Source organism: Pleuronectes platessa, chromosome 14 (assembly GCF_947347685.1).
Source record: "Pleuronectes platessa chromosome 14, fPlePla1.1, whole genome shotgun sequence".
Lineage (NCBI taxonomy): Eukaryota > Metazoa > Chordata > Actinopteri > Pleuronectiformes > Pleuronectidae > Pleuronectes > Pleuronectes platessa.
This window is the reverse complement of record NC_070639.1, coordinates 13,862,285-13,887,909: the sequence shown is the minus strand read 5'-3', so window position 1 is coordinate 13,887,909 and position 25,625 is coordinate 13,862,285. Positions and strand designations below refer to the sequence as shown.

At 41.3% G+C, this 25,625-nt stretch overlaps 1 protein-coding gene and 1 long non-coding RNA gene across 5 annotated transcripts; one reads left to right on the top strand and one right to left on the bottom strand.

Moving 5' to 3' along the window:
* Positions 1-1,162: 1,162 nt before the first annotated feature.
* Positions 1,163-25,215, bottom strand: grb14 (growth factor receptor-bound protein 14). Of its 4 annotated transcripts, XM_053440256.1 has the most exons (16): positions 25,097-25,163; positions 24,768-24,942; positions 22,160-22,375; positions 20,798-20,927; positions 10,396-10,552; positions 8,467-8,588; positions 8,257-8,331; positions 7,962-8,099; positions 6,659-6,769; positions 6,452-6,547; positions 6,054-6,116; positions 4,333-4,449; positions 3,976-4,045; positions 3,791-3,878; positions 2,591-2,684; positions 1,163-2,460 (listed from the first exon to the last, which is right to left on the bottom strand). In XM_053440256.1, exons 3-16 carry the CDS (start codon positions 22,345-22,347, stop codon positions 2,314-2,316), a joined length of 1,596 nt encoding a protein of 531 aa, XP_053296231.1. In that variant the 5' UTR covers positions 22,348-22,375; positions 24,768-24,942; positions 25,097-25,163; the 3' UTR covers positions 1,163-2,313. The 4 variants fall into 4 exon arrangements, with proteins under 4 accessions (XP_053296231.1, XP_053296230.1, XP_053296233.1 ...); XM_053440255.1 differs by lacking the exon at positions 24,768-24,942 and having other exon boundaries at positions 25,097-25,215; XM_053440258.1 differs by lacking the exons at positions 20,798-20,927; positions 22,160-22,375; positions 24,768-24,942; positions 25,097-25,163 and adding an exon at positions 14,768-15,455.
* On the top strand, positions 20,182-21,481 carry LOC128456177 (uncharacterized). Its single transcript, XR_008341802.1, has 3 exons — positions 20,182-20,326; positions 20,742-20,780; positions 21,185-21,481. It is a non-coding gene; the product is annotated as an uncharacterized LOC128456177 (long non-coding RNA).
* Positions 25,216-25,625: the final 410 nt, after the last annotated feature.

The window sequence follows — 25,625 nt, the reverse complement described above, 5'->3', positions numbered from 1 at the left end:
TGTGTGCGCACATCTCCCCTGGATGCGAGAGCGGTTTTTCGAAATGTGCTATTGAAGTCGAGCAGGGGGGGGGGGGGGGGGGGGAGAGAGGTGTGGGGGCAATGCGCTTGTATCACAACAGAGAAGATTGTTTAACGCGGGTTCTTTGGGATGAGACATTGTGTTGTTTACTGTTGTGCAAGGAGCCATAATTGTGTGCGTTACTCGTATAAAAGAAAAATAAATGTTTAAATAACAAATAAAGAAAAAAATAGGGTCTTGAAAATGTAATTACCTCAAATTCATTACTTGCTCCTGTAATATTAATTTACTCATCATCTTTGTTTTCACACACACACACACAGGGAAAAATACACTTTTCCTATTCCTACACATCAACTTCTAAGATAGTCCTTTCCTCCAAAAATATCAGATGATCAATACCAATGGAGAATTAGCTGCACAATCCATTTAGTCATTTTGAACTTTTCTTAATTTAACATTAACCCAACTTCGACACACTTCACACGTATTATGTAATTTAAATTGCACCAGACACAACTGATAAGGTTTCAAACAGGAACCTGGACGAGCAAAAGCTAAATGCTTCTAGTACCATCTAGTGGTCGTGGGAGCAACACCGACGTGAGGGTGCCATGGAGGACAAAGTCTATAAATGTAAACACAGCCTCCAGTTAATCATACACGACGGGCTAACGTGTCCCGTACAAACGCTTTAGTGCGACTGCATTTAACTACGTGTTCGCTCCCATTAGGAAATCGTGACATATGAAGTCGCTATAAAAAAATCCCTCTTAGGAGAGAAGCACCCCACTGTGTGCTGATGGGTGGATGTTTCATTTTTTTTGCTATATTTCATTTATACGATAACCGAGCGTGCCCCACTTACTGAGAAATATACTGTACAATACCTATAATGTACACTGTTCTATACTTTAAATAAAGGCGTGGATTTCTGGTGATCTATTGTCTTAGTCTGAACCAGATCTTATTTAAGTTTTAGAGATTAAGGGTTAATGGTGCTGCTCACCGGATGAAACACATCACTGGTACTATTTCAACATTAATAAAATCTCCTGTCGTGTAATACAGATTTTTTTTCTAACAACTTTTCTATAGCTACAACGGCAGATGTGAGAATAAATCAAACGACAATCATACATTACAAACAGACTGTGTTTTTTATATGTGAACTATGCAGTCCAGGACATTCATTGTTCAATGCACTGTTGTCAAAAAAAGAAAAGGAACAACAAGCACAACATGGCGATGTCGATCATGTCCGAGGCTTTACAAACCACAGTCTGACGCTGGATACCCACATCAGTGGTGTTAACGTCACAGTACGACCTACCCAGGTTCTGCAATCTTAGTACCTGTATCTTTGGAAAATATAAAAGCTTAATTTCAATATACACTGAATCCGGTTACGATCAAACATCAGTCATACAGTAAAATTTCTGATTTTTCATCTTGATGGCTTTTGTCTAAAATTGGTGAAATAGGTCACTCCACAGGGAGCTCACGACTAACTTCACGCGATAAACATTGAATCATTGAATCACATAGGTTTAAAATCAAAAGGGTGAGGTTGTGTGCCGCCTCTCCGCCTGTACTTCACCTCCGTCTCTCTCTCAGCAGTCTCAGTCCTGCACACACACAGTGACTCTTCCTGAGACGTCGTCATTTTATCTCTCAAATAGAAAACAATCATTTTCTTACAAAAAAAAAAATACCTGAATAATCAGAGCGATGCAATGACGTGCAACGATAGCTTAGTTTTACTCAGATTTAACAAGGCGGAGGTGTTGTGGACTACAACTCCCCACACAACATGGTCACATATAAACAATTCTTGTAGTGCTCTGTTGGGATTCAACCTTCATTAGCTTTGACAGACTATAACTGACCGGTATATAATTACACTATACACACTGCAGTCAACATTATATTTTCCAGCTACACTATCTTTCACTGCTGGCATGATGTTGCTGCTTTACATTATGCAGGAGGAGAAGCCCCCACACATGATGGAGACATTACAGGGCCGAAGAGTCATTATTACACAGTCGATTATCAGATTCAGCTTTTTCTGCAAAAGGAAAAACAAGACAGACCATGTACCAGAGTGGGACTGGAGAAAAACAGTGGTTTCAGTTACCATGGCTGTTAAGTTATTGATTGGACTGTAGCTTTCTGTTTCAAGGCACAAGGGCGCTGGGAGTGTCTGTCCAGAAAAGGCCCTGGAGTTTAAAAAGGTGCACGCGGGCCCCCGGGGTGGGGCGGGTGGGGGGGGTCTCCTGGTTCCCTCGTTCACAGGGCGATCCGGGCACAGTGGTGCTTGAGCTTGCAGGGCAGCACGCCGCGGTTCAGCTGATAAAACTCCACCAACTGGATCAAGTCTGTGAATTGTGTGTGACCATCGTCCAGGCTGTAGAATAACTCGCCTTCATCGTCCACCTACATGCACATCACACACACACACACAGAGGAGGCGCACACAGGAGAAACGTGATGTGCAAGTTGAGGCTGGTGATTTTTTTTGAAGATGATTGAAATGCAGTATTTCCAAACAGTGGATTGTACTCACAGGTAAGATCTGAAAGTGTTTGACTTTCTGCATGTGGCACAGTGACAGTACAAACGTCTTGGGGTTGCTTTGGCTGTCCCTCAGAAGAAACACTCTGAAAATAAACAGAAGTCTTTCTTGTTGTTCAAATTCCTTTATACCTTTAACCAAAGACCCATCGCATCCACTCGGTGGAAAGAACTTGCTCAGTTTTTAAAGTAGATGACTCAAAATCCTTGTACTTTCTCTTTGAACAATCCAAAAGTCTGGATGTGCCTGCACTTAGCTAATAACAATGGCATCTGTATAACTTAAAGAAAAGTATCTCCAAGCGTCTCAGACCAAAATAAAACTGGATCAACCTACAGAGACAAGTCATGTTTGCTTTAACGCTCTCAAAGTACAGGCTTAATGGAAGCTTCTCTTAATTCATTTTTCTCAAGTGAATGCAATACACTTCTGTACAGGTCCCATTTTAAGACACAGATAACAATAACTCTAAAACGTGAAGGAAGTGACATTTTTAAAACAATGTAATGTTACACAATGTACAACACAGAATATAAAAGATCTCCCAAAGTAATTTATTACAGAGCACTAAAGACTATTGTGTTATCTCCCTTGTTGTTGCTTATTTGAGACTTTAAAGGGATAATGAAACACACTTAGATGGGCTTGTTGACTGTAAACTGAATTATATGACTTATTGATCGTAAACTGAATTATATGTCTTAATGTTGGTTTTAATATCACATGTATTGCCTAATCTATACAATATCTTTATTAAATATGAGGATTGGACATGGCTCATAACGCCACCTAGTGTAAAGTCAACCATTTGGGACGTCTCTTTTTCATTACATTATATGTATTTTAAAAAGTGCATCAACAGTGGGTGGGCCCGTGCCACCAGTGACTGCTCATGAGTGGGAATCTGGAAAATCAAATCAATGCTGAAAGAAGTGTAAAGTCAATTAAACCTTAACCATGACACTGTCAGAAACTGAGATAATCCAATACCATAGCTGTGTAATACAGCTCTAATATCTATTATGTTCTCTTAAAAGATTTCAGAAACACATGATTTGTGCACATCATTCAAATGTAAATCAAATTAAATAGTATTAACATGGAAGGAGCCTTTAATAATAGCACAAACAATGTGTGCAGAAGTCTGCCAGACAATGAGTGAAGTGTAGTGTTCATGCTGTAGCTGCTTACCCATCCACAAGGCCCTGTTGAGTGATCAGCCGCTGAGCCTCCTCCCTCGACAGTTTGCTGTGGAACCATGCCTGAGCCATGTGCAGCGCTGAAGCACACAGACAGACAACATGTATGTTACAAAGGATCTGTGTCATGCGGTCGGCATACAGAAAACCAGAATAGTACAAATGTGTCGCACCAACCTATGCTGTACATTGAACTCAGTGATGTGGACGGGCTCCCATGACCGCTCAGACGGTGACAGCTTTTCCTCTGAGGCACAAAGAAGTTACACAGTCAAATTCAGTTTAGAAAAACATTATGCAAGTTTTATATAACTCTTGTTACACTGGACATAACTAGATTTAATTAGCTTGTACATTTTAAGAGCACATAACTTCATTAGAGGAATTTGATCCGAGATCCTTGTTCATTTTAAGCTACATTTAATTCAGACATTGCCATTTATTGGTTCATGTTTCCACTGGACGACGTAACAGTAATGTCATTATTGCAGAACAACACATCATCACTAACGAATCTGCCGAGCGCGGACTTACCCTCCATGACAGACCTTCCGCTACAGCCACAGACAACGCCTCAGACGGGTTCTCGATGACGCGGCTCTTCTGGCCGGAAAAATCCATGGCCACCAGAGAGTTCTCAGAGATGCTTCTCTAAAAAAAAGCAACAGTTGATTTGGTGTTATTATGGAAAAACAGTCGTAAAAGAAACCTCACTTTTTGCTTTATTTTTCATGGAAAAGCTGGAAATACAGATACTGTGTTATTTGATTAACCCAGGGGATTGACTTCTTGTGGTATTGGGTTGCCATCTAGTGGCTCCATCATTTCCAGACAGAAAACCCCATGTAAGGAGGATTAGAGAGGCCGTGAGGAGAAGGACACATGGACACAGTTTACCCATTTAAGTGGCCATCAGGTGAGTGGCTCTAAACAGCTGCACACACTGAAGGAAACTCCTCTTATCAGGAGGAACGAGGAGCTTCACAGTTGCCACGTTCATTCCTCTACCAGCTACAAAGCTCACAAGGGGCCAAAACAAAGTGAGCAGTGTTTACCCCGAGGACAGCAGCGTTCCAGTTACTCTTATCTACTCAAAGATACTTATCATCACTTATCAAAGTTTGACTTGCAGTAACGTTGTGTACAAATATGGCTGTTATTTACGTTCCAGTGTGAACACATAAAGCTGTATTCTCATTTTGGCACCAACGGCTAAAACGGTCATGTAACCTACAGCAGCTTCACCAGCCTGACCCGGCGTCTGGCACACTCGTGCACTCCTCGATCTTTTTCTATAATCTTCTTGGCGAACGCTGCTGGACACACATGAACCTCTAACAGCGGAGGAGAGGTGATGAGTTGTTAAATCTGAGAGCAGCTGATCGCCGTGTATTTTTAGACAGGAGAGGGTTCATGAACATGTCCAAAAGCCATTAATAGATCGTGTTCGCTGCCACAAAATTACTCCCAGATGAGTCTGAGGCTATTTCCTGGGACGAGAAACCTGCATTAGCACACTGAAGGTGCCATATTTGTCCTACGCATTATATCACCACAGTGCTACCCTGCTACTGTATGTGTTGGCCAGTGTTAGCCCCAGCTGATCTTTTTTTGAACACATGTTCCTTCTTTGACCCTCAGGGTGAGATTCACACTTTATAATAAGTGCTGAGCATGTATTATAACAGACTGCATATAAAGACACAGGACATGGCTGCTCTCAAAGGGGGAGTCTGAATGGCGCCCTGGTGTCTGGCTGCAGTATAGTTCCAAAATCATGCCTCCTCCATGTTGGCAGATGTGACATGTAGCAAGATAGATAGATAGATAGATGATTAGAGATATAAATATAAAGCAACGCAATAATTATTTTTGTTCACATCATACTGTATGTTTGAATGTTCCTCTAAGTTTGGTTTGATTTTATAGTAAAACTAACAGATTGAGCGCTTATATCAGTGGGACCTTAATACTCGACTCCATCTACTGATCGTTTCTGCGCAGACTCAAGATGGCGGCGTTCCTATAAAGGACATTTTGGCTTCACTTGGAAAATCAAAAGGCCTCATACAGCAAACATGAACTGCAAAGTTGCAGGTTAATGCAGATTTGTCACTACGATCAACTGGTTTCACATTATCGTTTAATTCATTGTGAATGTGTACGAATACTGATAAAAGCAGCTTTAATATACATCTATTCTTACTTCCAGAAGAATCCCGGGACAGTGTGATAATAATCTGAGCTTCACTTACCATCGGTGAGGCTTTTTGTCTCTGGTGTGGCTGAATGAAGTTTTGGTAAAGCTGCATCCCATACTGAAATAGAAACAGGTCATATTTAATTAGAACTTTACAACACTTTCAGTCAACCTGCAGAAGAGTGATACAATAGACAGATACAAGTATATCAGTCTGCTGTGCTTTACTGTCTGTTATTTATAGATGTGCAGGAGAGCGTCTAATGCTTTAACCTGTTTCCAGCAGACATCCACACAACATGCTGCTGCTGCTGCTATCAAGAGAGGGGCTGCTAATCCTGCATCACTCAGTATCTTTCCTTGACCTCCTCCCAAAGCTAAATCTGACTCCAGCATTGACTCGACATTCCTCCTCTCAGACATGGGCCTGGAGTTTGTGATGAGCAGGCCGACCTTTAACAGGCGCAAGGCCGTGATCCAGCAGGTCCTGGTCGGCTCATCGTCGGCACAGAACAGCTTCAGGTCCCGCGCCGAGCAGCACTTTGTGGACTGGAGAGAGGCAGAGACGTTACATTAAAAACTAATGGAGCTCAACATGCTGGAAATCAATACCTCTGCTCCTCCAGTGCACTTTTACCATGTCCAGAAAAGTGATGGTACCTTGACGCAGAAGCCGTAATCTGTGGGCGCTCCGTGCAGTTTTTTGGCAGACAGGACGCTGTAGACGTCGCAGTCGCTGAAGTCGGCGATGAACTGGAGATGCCTTGGTTCCTGTACAACAAAGACACAACAACATACAATATTAAAATCATATTTAATTATTTTTTCTATTTTCCGCAGAATGGATCAGGACAGAACGAATTTTGAGCGGACCCAGGAATCTTTTTTCGTTTTCTTTAACATAGAGAGATGGGGAGTGTTTCAACATTTCTTGCTCAGATCATAACTCACGGAACTAATTAATTTATTTCATTCATTTCATGAGGGGACTGTTGGGCCTTGGTGGAGGTATACAATGTACTGAGTGGCTTGATTTTATAATTTAATAGAAAATTATTCTCATAAAACTTTAACAGCAAAGCGTGGATAAATACTATTAGGACCTGAATTAATCCAGTGTTACAGTCTGATCTTTTTAGCTGATTTAGGACAGAGTAGGAGGTTAAGTTGCATATATAACAATGCATATTATTCAATGAGTCTATTATCAGTGATTCAGGGTGCGGTTGAACTACAAATGTAATCAGAGAGATAAGGATAAATTTAGAAATATTGATTTGAGCTGTACTGAGACAGTATGAACAGTCACATTGTGCCAGAGATAAATTCTCGAGGGCAAAAAAAAAAAAAAAAAAAAAAAAAGGCACAAGGACGACCACTGTTCCCACTTCCTTATTTTAAGTAAAGCCACAGCTGTGAGCGACTGTGCGGACTGACTTGCAATGTGTTCAACCGAGACCACAGATGAATGTAAACCTGCTGGAGCAAAAAGCGGGCACCGTACCAAAGCCTTCCTGTGCTCGACAAACAAAAGGTCCACTGTTGTAGGAAATGAAAGCAGTTGAGAAGTTTGCATTGGCACGGCCGGTGCCTCGGTATGAGGTTCACTTGTCAGCAGCATTGAGAGCACTGTTTCTGCCTGGCTGCTGTGCCAGCTGACCTAAGGAAAATCAAGCTCAACCTGTTTCCCTGCCCTTGCACAACACAAGTGGGAAATATATGAACCCACTGTGCAAAGGTACATTCATAGGATTCATTCATCGATTTAAATCAGGCGTTTCTATTTTGCAAATGGTGCTGTGCATTTTTTATTTTTCATAAAAGCAACAGAAATAAAAGTATTGACTGCAACAGAATGGTTTTAGTTGTGTGAAAAAAATAGTTCCCACTGGATTATAATTGCTTTTGATTTTCCGACAATGCAGAGACTATAACATCCTGTGGATGATTTTGTTTTACTGACCTTGGACATTCCCTTACTGGAAAAATAAAGCCCCGACCTCCGCAGGACAAAATAAAACTTCTTCCACGACTTCCTGCTTATCTCTTTGGCATGAAGGTGCCCATGTATCTCTGGACAAGTGCTGGAGTTGAGGAAAGTCTGTGTTGGGTAGAGAAATATTTGTCATTACATGTGTAGGTGTGTGTAGGTGATTCTAGAGATAACACACACACACATTTAGACAGAGGTTGAGAAACTCACAATTAGCTCACTCAAGGTCAAAGAGAGTTGACTGTTATTAGAGAGAACATGATACCTGTATAAGCTGAGAGGGATCCACCATGCCATTGGTTTCACTGGATATGGAGACCATGTGATCCGGGAAAAACTCCTACCAATAAGAAAGCACCCGAGTATTACAACAGCGCTGAAACACCTCATGCCACACCATGGTGGGAATACCTGCAGGACGATGTATCAAATGCAAAAGTATGTGAATGAATCGCCATGCAAACAAGTTACTCACCAGAGGTTTCCTGAAGAATTCATATTTTGCATAATTCTTCCTAAAACACAGCCGGCTGTCTGTGTCCATCCCCCAGCCTGAGAGCACCTCCATAACAGACTCATGGTCTTCAATGGTTCTCTCTAGTAACACACGGAGAAAAGAGAGTAAAAATGCAGCTGGTGGGTTTCACCGCTCTGTGGAGAAAACATGGAGACGCGATAGAATCAAACCAAAGTTAAAGATCTCAGAGAAAAGCTATATCTGCATAAGATTCTCATGCAGGAGCTTTACTGCTCAACTTCGAGGAACAAAGTTTGATTATTAACCTTTTATGAGTGTGTAATCTAAAGTAGTAAAACATAAACTAATCATTTTCTAGCACTAAAACTGATCTAGGAATTATTGGGAGAAAGAACGGTTTGGTGTTCAGGCAGCCATGTAAAGTTAAGTTGAACTATGAGCAACATCAGGGCGAAGACTGTGGTGCTAATAATAAACAATTATTTAATTAAATTTAATAAAGATTTATAGATACACTCTTTGCATGTTGTGCAAAAAGCAAACTATATTCTACATCCTATATAGAAACTATCTACCTACAATCCCTAAAATTACTTAAAATATTGTATTGTGACACAATTAAATGGTTATTAAAGTATAATAATAGATCATGTGAATTATGTCAACATGTACTGGAGATTTTATCCATTAGTTTATCTGAAAAAGTTGAATAACAAATGTCTAGATTCATGCTTTTCTGTGGAAAGCAGGGACATGTAGTCTTGACTAAAACACTGACGAGTGAAACAGAGCAGATGGATGAATTACGTAATGTGTGCAATAGTGTGAAAATGCTGCTGAGAAATCATTCATACAGTCACACTGTCACCTTGCAGATCAGTTTTATCATTGACAAAATTGTGTGTTTTCACTGTTGGCTCACTGAAACTATATATCTGTTGCTTTTAATGCAGCACTATTAAATGCAACTCAAGGGGATGATGTAACATGTGCATGTTACGTAAATCCGGTTACAGCAAATCTTTTTGAAAATGTGCATCAATTCAACTGTTAATCAGCAGCAGCAGGTTGTGCAGCTTGGAAAGTAACAGCAAAGCCCAGTCGACTGAGACCAATGTATTTTCTCTCATTGTATCTGTGTAGACAGTGATGTCTCTATACATGCACTGCGCTACGTCTCTACTACTGCAATTCCAATAGAGTAATAACATTCTGCACCAGTAAGATCTATAATTGATGTCTCACGCTGAAAAAGACACAATCCCACATCAGCTCCACTCACATTTTACACCATGTGGCTCAGGATTCAACAGAACACACAGAGGACAGCGATTTATTCAGCGCTCAGACATCTACACCAACACCAATAAACAATCCTATCGTCAAATCAAGCATCTCAACTAAAGCACTTCACCGGAGTTATGAGTACATATTTTGCTTATGGTTCATTGTGAAAAAATTAATAAAGGATTAACACCGCCACTGGCTGAAAAACCTGAATGACATCTAGAAAGGCCAAACAGTCCCATTATGAAACCAGATTTTAATTCAGTGGATCCAGTTTTTCAAATATTTTATCATCATGATCTATGAATTATTCTCTCAGAAATCCCGGAAAATGTTATAAAACGAACAACAAAATTGAATGTGTTCTTCCTTGACCCGTACCAAGTTTCATGGTAATCTGTCCTGTTCGTGTGTAGTCTTACAAATAATCCCACCAACAAACAATGGACAGGAGGAATAAACCTCCTCAGCAGAGGTAATGATATACACTTTATGTCAAAGAACGGCTCTGATTGCAGTTTGCCACCGGAACTTTAACTTAAACACATCTCGAGCATTTTGAGATTATATTATTAACCATACTGTTGAGATTTTTTACATTCTCACATGAAGATCATTTTTCAGAAAACAAACTCTTACCTATTCCCAGATGTGGGAGGTTTTCAAACAGGGTCCAGCTGTGGTCATCGATGCAGTGGTTCTTCAGGACAAACAGCTGGCATACGTCCCTGGCAGTGATGTCACTGGGAACTTCTACTGCTCTGCTGGTGTTATCTTCATTATAAACTTTGATTACCTGCAACAGCAGCATTGAATCAACACAAGCATTCACTGGGAGCAGAAAACGTTCTACCTTGAACGAGCTTAAACTGTTGGTTTTGTCTTGACATAATGCAGTGACCAGTATTAAACATGAGGCAAAGTATCAGACACATTAATCAGTTTGACCTACATACAGCAGTTTTCGTTCTTTTACAGCAACACAACATTCAGAAGATCGCAAGTAGAGAACAATGTGCAGAGGCTGTTCCAGGACATAAAGGCTTGAATAATCTTGCAACACCATTGACACATGAAACACTTAGTGCAGCACAAATGAATCCAAGTGTAACTCACCGCCCCTCTGTTTGAAATCGAGCAGAGTTCCGAGGTTTTGCAAGCTCTGTAGCCTATACATGGCTGAGTACACAGCATCGCAAAGGAGAGCTTTTGTAGGAAACATAAAAACACGCATCAGACGGCACCGCGAGTGTCAGCTGGGAGGCAAAGAGTGTCTCTCTCTCTCAGTGCTGCAGTGGAGCTGAAAGGAGGTAATTGGACAAAACGGCTTCTAAGCACAACACTCTCTCGACTCCACGTATCTGTGTTGCTGGTGCTCCTCACCACCACGACGAGTCAAGAAGCCAGAGATCAATCTGATCCTTCACTAGTGGGTGGAGACGGAAGGAGAGAGAGAGAGAGAGAGAGAGAGAGAGAGAGAGAGATGGGGGCAGAGAAAGTCACAAGCCTCCCACCCCCCTCCTCTCTACTCTCATTCACACACCCATAGGAAGCAGGGTTCTCAGCATAAAGCCCTGCAAGGGCCAAGAGCAGTAATAATGGTGCTGGTTAAATGTAATGCTAGTTTGGTCAACACAGCATAAAATTGGCCAGTGGCGGGGGTGGTGGTGTTGGTGGAGATAATAGGAGATCAGAGCTTCATTTAAGTCATTTAAGAAAGCACCTCTCACTTGAAACCATTTAGTGTTCCATTAGCCTGCATGGAGCATAACACGGAAAATATCTTTGTTTGTCGATGTCCAACTGGTCATGACTGTATTTAGACTAGTCCTCAGAGGAGTTGCTTTAAGGAAGTGGCTTCCAGAGAACTGGTCAAATCCCATCATTCAGGCATCAAGTTTCTGGGTCAGTCAGGTCACAGGGTGAAGAAAACTCAAGAGTGAGGCCAATACTTGGACACAGATGTCTGTAATCACTGAGTGATGTCAGTGACTGACTGACAAAGTGATAGTTACATCATTGGTTAGCCAAATTACTGAGTGATGAAGTCACACTATATATATATATATATTGTTTGAGTGTCTGGAGTTTCCTTACTGTCCGTCTCAAAATTAACTTGCAACACCAGATTCTATTACATTTGAGCCGCACTCATTGATTCACAAATGCAACTTGTGCACTTTTACCACACCAATAAAAATGTCCACCTTAAATACAACTTTGAGCATATATATATATATACATACACATACACACACTGTAAATACTTTAGTTCTACAGGTCAATTATTGTCATTGTTTTACACAGGATACTTGAAAACACAGAGTGGACAGTACTGTTAATCATTGTTTAAGATTTTATAATGAATGGCCAGACAAGGCAGCATGAACCACTGAGGTTTTTATCAGTGAACACAGAGGTGCATTCATCAGCAAGTTGCCCTGATCCAAATGTACACACGCTTTCACCTGAAAAGCCTTCACGTCCGCCTACATCCTGTCACTCAAGTTATGTTGCAACATGCAGACAAAAAAATAAAAGAGCTGCAGTTTATTATTCCTCAGCACAAAATAGAAAATTAGCATTAGCTGTAACTCAGAGTTTCTTTAGGTAATACTCGCATTCACCAGTGCTGATGAGTTAAGATTAAGATTAAGATCCATTTATTCGTCCCAAACACATGCACAGACATGCAAAGGCACACTCATGCAGGTAGGGAAATTTAATCTCTGCTTTTTACCCATCTGGTGCAGGACACACAGAGCAGTGAGCGACCATGTACAGCGCTCGGGGAGCAGATGTTGGGGGAGTGAGGTGCCTTGCTCAGGGGCACTAGACAGGGTAGGGAGACTCTTGGATTTTTGGACAGATCAATCCAGGTTCGTCTTTTGTTGTCTCTCCGTGGAGTCGAACCGGAGACGAACCAGAGACCTTCTCTGCCCATAGTCCAAGTTTCAGCCACTCGACCACCGCCTCTCCAGTTGATAAGACACAATCAGAAAGCAAATATGGGTGTGTCTTCATCACCGTTTTCACTAGACTCTGTTTCTGTCCATCCAGAAAGAAACACACAGCCTTCAAACTGAAAAAGGTTCAACACGACTCAACAGCTTTTCCAAAAGTCTAAATTTCCATATCCACAACTCAGGACTATTATCGACGACAAGCGTGAATGTGGAACAAGCAATGCATTTTTAAAGTGTGTTAATGCGGACGTAGCCATAACTTCACCATTCACCACCCAAATAAAAGCACAGAGCTTAGTAACTTTCCGCAATGGTCAACATTAATTAATCGACCAGATCCTACATGACACCATTAGCTTAAAAAATTAGCGCAAAACGGCAGAACAAAAATCTTTGCCTCCTCCAACTCAAAAGACTCTGAAAGTGAATTGGTGCTGTAAAGTCTGCTGCTGTGGCCAGAAACCTATTGTGCTGGTGAAACCAACACCGAACTCAATCTCATCTGTGGGTGGTCCCAACGCTTAGTCTGTATAAAGTCTACCAACCAATTCATCAGTCAGACTCAATGCACAACAAGCCACATTCAACACAATTTGATACCAACCCTTCCATCACAGAGGTGAGGCTTAAAGTAGTGGGCAGTCTAACAGAACATAATGTGATGTGGTACAAATGGCTTTTAAGTTGCTCTTGGATGAAAAAAAAATAAAAGTCAGTAAATCCAGACACGGATTATGCAGGACTATATATAGCTTTGTTGAATAAAAAAAAACTCCTCTATTAGACCTCGTTATCTCAAGGCCAGGACAGAGTGAGCCATGTTGCCAATTAGACTACTATGGTTTAACCTTGAACTGCACTCTCACAGCTGCAGCTCTATCACTGGGTGGTGGTGAGGGGGTTGCCTCCAGACTCGCCCCAATCTACAGAGAACCAGTGACTAATGTCCTCCCTGCTCCCTCATGGTTGAAACTCTGGACAAACTCACAGTTTCACCTTCGTAGAGATCTTTACCATTAGTGACATGATGCTTTATGCACCCACACAGCTGCACCATCTATAGCCTCACTGGTTGGTAACACTTAAATTCTAAACATTATCTTAGTTGTTAACTGAAGGCTCTACGTGCTAAAGAAAAACTGGGCCATTTAAAAAATAGAAATAGCCAAAATACCATTCGCTACTCAAATCTTTTAACATCAGATCAATTAGAGCAAATGTTTTGAGTCAAAATAATACTTTGTGAGTTGATAGAAGCAATTTCCCCAAAGCCTCCAATCAAAAACCTAATCAAGTGGACCCAACTGAAATCTGATTGGCCCCTGAAGTGCCTCTGTCTGGTCAGTTTTTTTACTTAAATAAATGCCACTTTCTAACAATAAATATGACAATTTGCTTTTTTGAATAACACAATGAGCTTGAACAAGGAAGGATTCTAAAAATATATATTAAAGGATGTAAGCCTTTGCTCACATCTATAGAGCTAACAGTAAACAAAGGAGACTTAAATATGCACCTTACTGGATCAGGAATTGTGCATGGGTGTTGGACATTGGCCCCCGATTTAGAAAAATCATAGATCCGCCACTGACATAATCCTAAATTTCAACCCCCTAAATTTACTTCAAAGTGCACTTGCTATGATGACTGATTTGACATCACAGTAACATCACTGAATGTTGCCTTAGGCGATTGTAAACAGACCCATTTTACCTTAAATAGCATATACAAACCATATGCAAACCCCACACCTTCATTACCATGAAGGTGTTGGGCTTGCATATGGTTTGTGAAAATATACAAACCAAATGCCAAAAAGGCGAACACGTAGTTATTAGCCTTTTAAATGTTATCTGGAATCTTTACCAAAGATTAATTCAAACAAGGTTATGAATTATTGCGCTTACATTTTCCAATAACCCAAAGTATATAAGTTAAACAATAACAAGAAACAACAGGACTACTACGTGAATATAGAAATATCAGAAAAAAGGGTTAAAGAGAAAGATATGAAGTACTGAGGAAATTCATGTTAGGTTTCCTACCCGCTTCTGCAGACAAAGTGGTGTGATGGCCGGCAAGGTAACTCTTCTTGCATGGAAATTCATGCTTCTGTCTTAGATGCACAAATAACTATGTGAAAAATATCCACACATTACAGCGAATAATGATAATGTATGAATTAATACTCCAATGAGAATAGAGTGTTTTTCTGTCGCGTAACTCTATGGGATACCACTTGCTGTAAGATCTGTCACAATGAAAGTGTGAGAGAAAAAGTCATGTTGCCTCCCCGCAACACAAACTCCTCCTTCGTCCTTGGAAACTTGAAAGCTTCTTTCCTTTTCTCTCCTTTTAGAAAGGCAGTTCCAAAACACAAAACTGAAAATGGGGGGAAAAAAAGTTTTCTCATGGTGAACAGAGTTGAAATATACAGTACAAGGCCGGAGAAAGTACCTGGAATCAAAGTAACAAACTGTGCAGCGTGATAATATCAGAATCACAGCATATGAGCTGATTTCCCAGAAAGTGCATGAGTCAGATAGGCTTTGCTGACTTTGTAGCCCACATGGCTATTTTTAGTCTCTGACATTCTACATTTCATTTGGACCAACATCAGACCTACCTTTATTTACCTAGTCTTATTTCCTATAACTATCTCAATATGCATTAACATTTTTATCATTATTATTACCACCATTGTTAGTTGTGCTGACGCTTCCATAAACGAAGATGCCGTTTGAGAGAGAGAGAGAGAGAGAGAGAGAGCGAGAGAGAGAGAGCGAGAGAGAGAGAGAGATTCAGACGAGCCCTTACTCCCACAGCCACAATTCACAGCCCACATCTGTTTTACTGTAAGACTATACAAGGCAACCGTCAGTCTGCCATCTTTACAATACAGCCTCAGTAGCGGCAGAGATTGATGTAAAACCTTTAAAACTTTAATATTCTGCAATATTTTAAGTTTCTACTGGTACTATGTGGAACAATAAGGCGTCAATTCACAACTGACAATATTCAAAGAGTAGAATGACCAACCACAGTGTTGTGCCCATTAAGTGAAAGGTAAATGGACCTTAATTTTGAGTTCTAGTCTTGATACCACTCAAAGCGATTCACAGTACAGTTTCACCTCTTCACACACATTCATAAAGTGCATCTATGTGCAGAGCTCACTTTCACACATTACTCACACGCTGTCGGCACAGGCGTCAGGGACAATTTGGGGTTCAGTGTCTTGCCTAAGGGAACTTTGGCATGCGAAACTGAGGTGCGGGGGATCGAACCGCCCGACTTTCTAGTTACCTCCTGAGCCACAGCTGCCTCTGTTCAAAACGTGTCTGTTGGTAGTCTGTGATGTCGCCTTGTCCTTAAAGTCAGTGACGACTTCACAATTGTTATTTTGAAGAACAAAAACTTATAAAGCTTCTGGAAAAAGCCCAAACACTGCGTTTAAAAAGATACATTTCTTTCGCTTCCACCGATGGAGAAGTACATGTTGTATTTAACTTCGCTGCCCGGACTGTGGAAGCCTGATACCAGTCATTGTCCTCTCTTTCAGATTGTGAGAACAGACAGGGAAAGATGAACCTCCCACAACAGCATTGGTGTTTATCTTTGAAACGCAGCACAGTGACTTGTGAGAGCACAGACAAACAGACGCTGCTAGTTATCACGCCGCTAAAATGAATTGGAATTAATGGAGCCAGGATGATAACGGAGTCTCCACAGCTCCCATAATAAAGCCAGCTCCAGACACACTGTCCTTGAGCACGGTTGATTCAATCAAAATCCCTTTTGCAGGCTCTGTCAAAGTAACAACACAGTAAAACTAAGGTGCAGCAGGGAATATATGCAGGTATACAGGGAACGCCCACGTCTGGGCAGAGGGATTTACAGTGTATTTAGTTAAAAAACAGCAAGATATCAGTATGCATCTTGCAAAGCCAGTCTTGTTTTCCTTGAATTTGGCCAATAATGCAAAGCCTCTGCCAAAGGTGCTGGAAGAAGAATACACTGCAGGAACTGAAGAACGTCCATTTTCTAGTCATTCCATAACCCGTGAGCTTCATGGAGTGGTATTAAGTGTATGACTATAAATAAAACAGTAAAACAATAGAAGTTATTGTGTACATACAACCAACAGAAAGCAAACACACCAAAGCACTTAGCAGAACTTAAATAAAAGAAAAACAGAGTTGCTGTAGAGGGAGAATCATCTACAAATCTAGACAGAGAGACATGTCATCTTAGTTGATTGCATTACAATGGTGGCATCAGCACTTACACTTACACCACTGTTACCTCAACAGGTGCAGCATTTCAGCCTTGAAGCACTGAAAATGTAGCAGAGAGAATTAAACGGTGAGGAGAACTCAGACGAGCTTAAAAGTCCGCTGAGGCTCAACATTACGTAAATCGGCACCACATTGCTCATAGATATCAGTTACCTAATGGCCTTAACTGACCATTTCCTCTAGATCCATTAATAATTGACATAAAATTCTGAATTTCGTAGTGCTACAGGAAAATAAAAATGTAAATGAATGAATACATTCTAATGGGTTCTAATGACACATACCGCATCCTTACACCAAGTTTCGTATAAATCCCTCAAGTAGTTTTTGTGTAATAGATGCTGCAATCTAACAAACAAAAAGCCAATAAAACCTAAGCTCCTTTGTGGAGGTAAGAATCAAGTAAAGACGCTCACAATTGTACTCATGCACAGTATTGGAATAAATGCACTTGATGCTTTCCACCGTTGCTATAACCGCTGCGAACATGGCCATGACTAGTGCCACAAAAATTCTAAACTAGTCAAAGGGTTGAGCTAGAAATGAGTTGACAGCATCCAGCTTAATGCACTACCTCACTGAATATGGACTTAAAACCCTATTTGTCAGTTCTGTTCTTGAGGTGTTCAGTGCTATATACACAGGACAACCTTCAGAGAGAAATTGACCAAATTCAAGTGCATTCACAAAAATTTGTGGTCCTGATAAAATCATAAAAGATTTCCAACACACCATATTTATCTGTGCTGTGTGTTTGATTACACACATGGAGAGAGAGATACTACTTGTGTTTGACACGGTAAAATAAAACACACATGCTGTCACTGACCAATTCACATCACTCAACTCTCATTACTTAATCCCTTGTTGTTCCTATTTACACAAGACCAGCATCTGTCGTTCAACAGGCGACAGTTAATCCTTACAATAATCCCACACTTAGCATATTTGCTAAACAGAGTTGAACTTTGGTAGTTTAGTAAAAATGCAAACGTTAACATTGATGGTCATCACAATAAAGCACGGAGGCCAAAGAATTGAAAACTTTAAAATGGTCTTACAAGTAAAGGACACCCAATGGCCAATAATGCACATCTGGCAAGACTGTCAGTCAAAAAGGGGTCAAGGGGAAAAAAACCTGAAAAGGCTCAGTGTGTAAGATTTAGTGACATCTAGTGGTGAAGTTGCATGTAGCAGCTGTATACCCTCCCCTTCCAAACATGAAAAAGAACCTGTGCTAGCCTTCAGTTGTTATAAAAACTCATAAGGTGTGTAGTAGAGGACCTGCTCTCGATGTAAAAATAAAAGCCTGATTCAAGGGTAAAGAAAACAACAATTTGCACAATTTCTGCCAATAGATCAATTTCACAAAAATCGTACACACTGAACCTTTAAGAAATGAAGGGGCATCATGTGCATCTAAGAGCAGATGACTTACTATATATAACCCTCACTGTTAGGCCCGAGGAATGAAAGCTATGTGACTCCTCTGATTCTCACTACTGCATATACACAACCACTCAAATCAGTGTGTTCAGCGTTGGAGGAAAAATCTATCAAATCTACTTATTTTAAATTTGAGAATTTAAACAAAGATGGCTACCGAGTTTTTCTGGATAAGGTGGTTGTAACAGCCCTCACTAATGATTGAGTTGAATTTGTAAAACACGAACTATTCATGAGCTTGGTTCTGTTTTGTCAGTGAGCAGCTTTCTAACAAGTGATTTATACGTGTTAAGTGTGACCCTGAGGACTGTGTAACATCTGCTGTAGACAGGAGGCTACGAACATGGACATGATGCATGTTGCATCTGAAATAACATCTTTGAGGGGGCAGGCATTTCCTCTGAGTCATAGAGCCGAACTGAGCACTCAACGCCGTCTGTCTGTGCGCTTCTGGTTTCTGGTAAGAGTCCAACCATGACTGCCCAATATATTCCTGGAAAGTGGAAGCAGAGCCAGCTACTTGGACCTAACAATATTAACCTGGAACTGTCTGCACAATGAAATCTGGTTGCAATAAAGCACCCTCATTTCTTGCTAACGTTGTTTTGTATACATGTGTGTGTGTGTGTGTCTGCGTGTGTGTGTGTGTGTGTGTGTGTGTGTGTCTGCGGTGACGCATTGCTGAGCCGATGGACTGAGGAGCTGAAACCTCAACATTGCCAGTGGACACTTTTCCTGAGGTCAAACTCGAGAGTGCAGGAGGATTTCATTTCAAAGTAACTTCTCATGTCACAGTTGTGTGTCTGAAACAGCTGAGGTAGTACACACTAACACACACACTGATTTATTCACCATGGAAACTGATTGGTCTCAAAAATCCAGTTGTCTTAACCTACAGTACACTTTCATGTAGAGTTCACCCGGCTACACACTGACTTCATGTGCATTTCTATATGTTTTTCTGGAGGCTTTTTCTTTCCTCTACATGCAGCAGAAGAAATCCCAAAATTGTTTAAATCCGGTTTCGAGGAATTAGTAAAACATTTCTGATGTGAAATAGTGAGTGAGGAGGTGATAGGAAGACAAATACCAATTTGATCACATTCTTGAGCGAATCACAAGCACTTAGTGTATCCAGCTTTCCCATGAGTCATTGCTTTAGTTGCCCCCTGCTGCTACACATGCACACAGAAAGATGCACACCGCAAAGACACTGAAAACCCTAGGATCAGCTGCAGAAACACATTAAAGGGATTCGCATCCAGGAAATATCTGGTGGTTGACAAACCAGACTAATTTAACTGCCCAGGAAAATGTATAGACAAAATCCATTTGAAACCACAATTGCTGGTTTTCCAACACAATGAATGTGCTCTCTTTTTTAGCTTTTGACAATGAAGTCTGTATAAATGTACAAATCAAATACAGATCAGTTAAGTGTGGGTGAGGCTGTAGTCGGGAGCATTTTCATCTGACAGAATCAGCAGTGAGAAGTCTTTTAACAGCTCAAAAAGAAATCAAAGAGCCATTGTTTTCAAAGTTACCATAAAGTCAATAGTAAGTGATAAACCTGCCCATGTTACTGTCAACTGCTTATGTGCTGTGCGAGATTAGAAAGCTCGTCAGGCATAGCAGCCGTCGCTGAGAGGGGCGGTGCTTAGTGAACCGTCAATTGGTGACTGAAGTTCTTATTATTCATTTAACTACAAGTAAGCGAGGCGGCCAGAAGTGGCTCAACGACGAGATTGGGTTGAAACTTTTTCCCGCACCAGCAGGTACTTCCCGGCATCCAGTGCAGGACAGATCGCACACCCTGTTCTAAAACAAACGCACAAGAGTGGCTGTCGGGCGCCAGGCCAGGTATTTCATGGGCAAACCATAAAAGTTATAATCACATTTCAAATGCAACATCATATCACACGTATGTGTTACCTACGTTTTTATGCTGTTTAGAGGCCACTGTACATTACCCAAGTAAGAAGCTGGGATCTCAAAAGCAATAACCTTGTGTGTGTGTGTGTAGAGTTTGCTGACACAGCATTTTTACATCCCCGCTGTCACTAATTTCCATACTCGCATAACTGGTTCCACCATCCACATGCCATGCAACTTCAGACGAATCACAAGCAAAACATCAAGTAACTATGCATCTAATTACAGTTAAATGCTGCATCGCCTGCAGTTGTTTTTCTGGCACTTGTTGCAATTTAAGTTTGCATAACTTTGCTGCCTGTGGTAACATATGGAAAACGTTACAGCAGAGGTCTTTTTTCAGACAATATCCCTCTTTGTGTCGCCTGCACCCTCAACTACTGTAAGTGGAACACTCACCTGAGTTGCACTGCTTTTGGTCCACGGCAACAAACATTCAGAGACAAAGTGGGGGAGGGTGGAGGGGATAAGCTCAGGAAAAGGGTTTGGAACAGGAGACGAGAACGACTCCTCTCCCTCTTTATTGCTCCTGAAGGACAAAAAAAAACAGCACAAGACACAGTGAGGGAAAGAATCGGATGTTGCATAAAACGAGACAAGCATTGTTTCGGACTTGATTCCGAACTTGATTCCGAACTCTATATGGGAGCCAACACTTTTCAAAAGCAGGTATGTCTTTGTCTGAATCAGTCTCTACACTGTGACATCGCAATCACGCATTAGACTAAATGCTCGAGTGGTTGCAACATATTGTATGACGCTCAGCTGCTTGTGTCCCATGCACAGGAATGAGGAGTGTAAATGGAGCAGGTCATAAACAAACTGACGGATCTGAGAAGAAACACAAACTGTCCGTCCAGACCCTCCTGTGGACTCAACCAACAGACAACACCCCACGCAGTCCTCAACAGACTCTTGATAAGAAGATAGTGCACATGTGAACCGCCCCCGATATCACCACTATTAAATACAGCAGCTGCAAACAGACCCAGACAGCGCTTGGGCTGCAGGCTGCTGGGAAGAGAAATATACTACAATCCTCACATCTAATAATCAATAGGTAAAGGAATTTAAACTTAATTATAACTTCTTCAGCAGTGGTGCTCCAACAGGATAACTGGGATTCGATCCCAGTCTGCCCCTTTCTGCATGCCAAAGTGTCCTTAAGCAAGACACTGAGCCCCAAATATCGCCCAGCTCATAGAGAAAGTGCTGCACATGGATGCACTGTATGGATGGGGGAATGTTCGACTGTAGAGCTCTTTTGAGTGGTCATCAGGACTAGAAGCGAGCTATATACTGTACATTCAGACAATTTACCATTAAAATCAGTCAGAAAAAAAACATAATAAACAACGAAAATATGTGCACGCGAGTCGGGCCTCAGTCTCTGAAAGGTGCCGTTCTCTTTACTGCTCTGTACAAACAGCAGTTACTGAGTTACTGATTATCTCCCTGCAAACTAACAGGTGCTTGATTCGATTCCAGCTCTCTAACTGCACTGTTGAAATAATACATTACACTCTCATTGACAGCTGCGTTCTGGTCCAGCCAATTATGTTTACAGGTACAAAGTCTACACCACAGCTTTTAAATAGACCTCTGTGTCTCACCGCGGCTAACACAAAGAGTGCACTATTCTTCTGCAGAGCAGTGTAGAGGAGGAAATGAATTACATAGTTTTTTTTTTTATCTTATAAAACAGACTGGCTTCATTCATGGCAAGTTTGAAAGAAAAACAGAAAAAAAAAAGAGCCGTACCTGTTCCCCTTGCACGGCGTAATCCCGGTCTTCTGGGCATTTGGTGTCGGTAAAGGAGCTCGCAGAGGGATGAGGGCTGGGCTGGGGAAACCACTCACATTACCCCTGCCACTCTGAAAAATCTCTGCTTTCTCTCCGAGACCTCTGGAAGTGTGTATTTCGTCCAGCGCGTTATTCATATCACTCATGTGGGTTCAGCTAAATCCAAGGCATCATCTGAGGCAGAGAGGAGAGGCAAGTTGTTGGACTGTGTGTGTGCAGAGAGCTTAGTTAGAGCGAGCGGGCTGGCGGGGCTCCTCTGCTCACAGCTCAGCAAAGTGTACACACACACACACGCGCAGGAACACACACAAACGCACACACACACACTGTTTCTCTGGCTCATCTGCTGCCCATGAGGGTGGCCCAGTAGGGCAAACCGATCCCTCCTTCCCAAACATGATCCACCACAATAAAGATATTTTTAACACACTGACTCCGACAACAGTCATCCTTGCTCTGACCTAGTAGTGTATAAATAAATCATCTAATTTGCTCAGGTTTATTTAGTCTTTAATATTGTTGTTGCTTCAATCTTTTTTTAATTCATACTTGCCTTTGCAACCCGGAGGGCAGGGATTGCACACGCAAATCGCACACAACACAAAAGGGGGGAGTCTCTCGAGCACAGTACTGAGCGCGGGAGGTCTGCCAGTACCGTAAAACCAACTGTTCTTTTGTCATGGACTTCGCACGGGGATCCAAACTCCACTTTAAACTTAGTAAACTGTAGAGGGCACGTAGCCGCGCAGACAGAGTAGCCAGGCCAGCAAATTGGCTGTGTTGTGGGCTGTGTCATTCAGTGACAGGCTCCATGTGGGGGGGATGGTCGGGGATGATAACATCTCTCCGAGAGGTAATGTGTAACAGAGTCTGACAGGCTACTGGAGATAGAGACTAACAGGCAACATGGGCTTGGAGCAATAACCCACTACATTAACAGAAGATAATCAGATTACTTTGGGTACGATGCGAGAGGCTGGGGTTTAGACGTATGAAAGGTGCATGGGACAGGCAAATCTCTTGCTAAGAGACGGAGGCTGATCTGTTCAAACCTGCGTCTCAGTGTCTCCATGAATCCACACTCCTTCACATGTACCCACCAAAGCATATGTCATTTATACGATAGATCCACGTGGCTTGCTATGTCCATTCCCCTCAGTTATACACACTTTAAATCCATACCAAACTTACAGGAGAAACAACAGGTCATCCAAAGTTTTGCTGTGCCAGTGTTACATTATGTTACACTGACTTTGCAGAGGAGCGAGCAGGAGGAGATCGTTGTTAGACAAATGATTCAGCCGAGGTCCGACAGTGGATTGACACAAGGACAAGAAACGCCGGGCAGCCTGAGAGGGCCAGAAATAACTCCCAGCCTGGAACACATTCTTTTGGTATCAGTCAATGCAAATGCTAATTACATTGATGTAAGATGAAGGCCAACTCTATTTCAGGGAGTTATTAGCACGGTCTCACATTACTGTAAGTTACGGTTCTAGTTTTATTTATTTTCTTACCGCGATGGACTGTAATGAACTTAGCAGCATGAGCCACTCTTTCTTCGGATTTTAACAACCTAACCAAAAGATGGCTTCACCGCCTGCTCGCTGCAGAAGGAAGCCGGAATACAAATCTGTTTTCACCGTGCTGTTATGTTAAATAAAAGATCCAGACAAGAATCAGGCATATTTAAAGGACTAATATTAATGAGAGACTGTTGGGCCTTGGTGTAGGTCTGCAATCTATCAAGTGCCGTTCTGGTTTGATGAAGAAATTACTTGATAAGTTAACGATTATCAATAAATTATATTTAGCGCAGGTTGCTTACATTGACGTCAGCTCAAAGCTTACAAAACATATTCTTGCTTTGAGAAATGGGAAAATCTTTCTTTCATGCTTGAGAACATCAGACGTTTAAGTCAAAGTAAACCTCATCTGCCCAGTTCAATGTGATGCACCTCGAGGTTACAAACTTTGCTTACTGGGATAAATCTATGCCATTGTACTGGATGAGGCAAAGAAGTTGGTAAAGCCTCACACAGGAGCAGCCTCTTTAGAAACAGTAGGTAAATCAGAGCTTGGTTCTATGGCCAAAAATCACATCAAGATCAAAATGTTGATATCAGTAAGGGTTTAAAGTTTGCTCCCTGCTCCTGAGAGAAGGTTGTGGTTTTAAACTTCTGAATGAGCAGAGATTGACATAAACTGGGGTTGACCAATAATGTGTCATCTTCAATATGGAAATATATTGGAACTTTAGTTATATTGCTCTTGATTAAGATTATTAATAATTGCCCAGCCCGGAGGAATATGATGCAATATGACACTCGACACTTTAAAGCCATTTCATCCATGTTTATCCCACTTTGTATCATAACTACATGAGACAAACGACCAAGTAACATTATCTTCTTTGCTTATTCTATACTATGAACGTTGTAATTGTGTTCTACTATAGAAACCGTCAATATGGAAGTCATCAGGCTTGATTTAATGTTTTGCTGAAACATGGAACTGACATGTTTCACCTCCACATGTTGTGAAGGTGAAACGTGGAGGACCCCACCTTAATGTTTGTTTTGTATCTTTGTATCTCCACAAACTGTTTCTTTACTGTCCACCTGTTGATGAGACGACTCGAAGGAATCCCCGCCCTGCTCCTCACGGTACAGATCGTGACAGGGGACTCGTTCACCAGACGAACCACAAGTTCAACCAACACAACACGATGGTAAAGTCGCCTAAAGACACAAATACAACACACATACAGGAACTAACAAAGTGAGTGCGTCACAGAGCGACTTCCTGTCCCAGCTGACCCAGCAGGAACCGACTCGTTAACACTGTTTAAATGAATAAAACACGACATGATGTTTTAAATGGAGCAGTTTCTACCTGGAGCCTCCTGAAGCTTCGTCTCCTCCTCGGACTCCTCATGTCGCAGCTGCAGAGGAAACTCTCCCTGTGTGTGCACGTGCTGCAGGAGCGCTCCTCTCACCTGCCCTACGTCATCACGTCTCAGCAGCTGGGACCTCCGTCACTTTCAACACGTGCGACATCAACGCGCGTTTAAAAAACTAACTTCAAATAATTAGCTGGGTTTTTCTGAGAGTAACATTCTGCAGCTAAGTTTAAATGGAATGATTAAACAAAAATTGTGAATGAAAACATGACATGTTAATCGTAAATGATTAAAAAATTATTTTGTTGTTAAGTTATTAACTGTAAATCTTAAATAAATCTTAAGTCCACATGTTAAATACATCTCGAAATGTAAATGTTAAGTGTTATTAAATGTAAATGTTTAATATATATATATATACATCTTGAGTTAATATGTTAAATATTCATCTTGAAATAGAAATGTTAAATATATAGCAAAAAACAAATCCAATACTAGAAGTTAACTGTAAAATGTTAATGT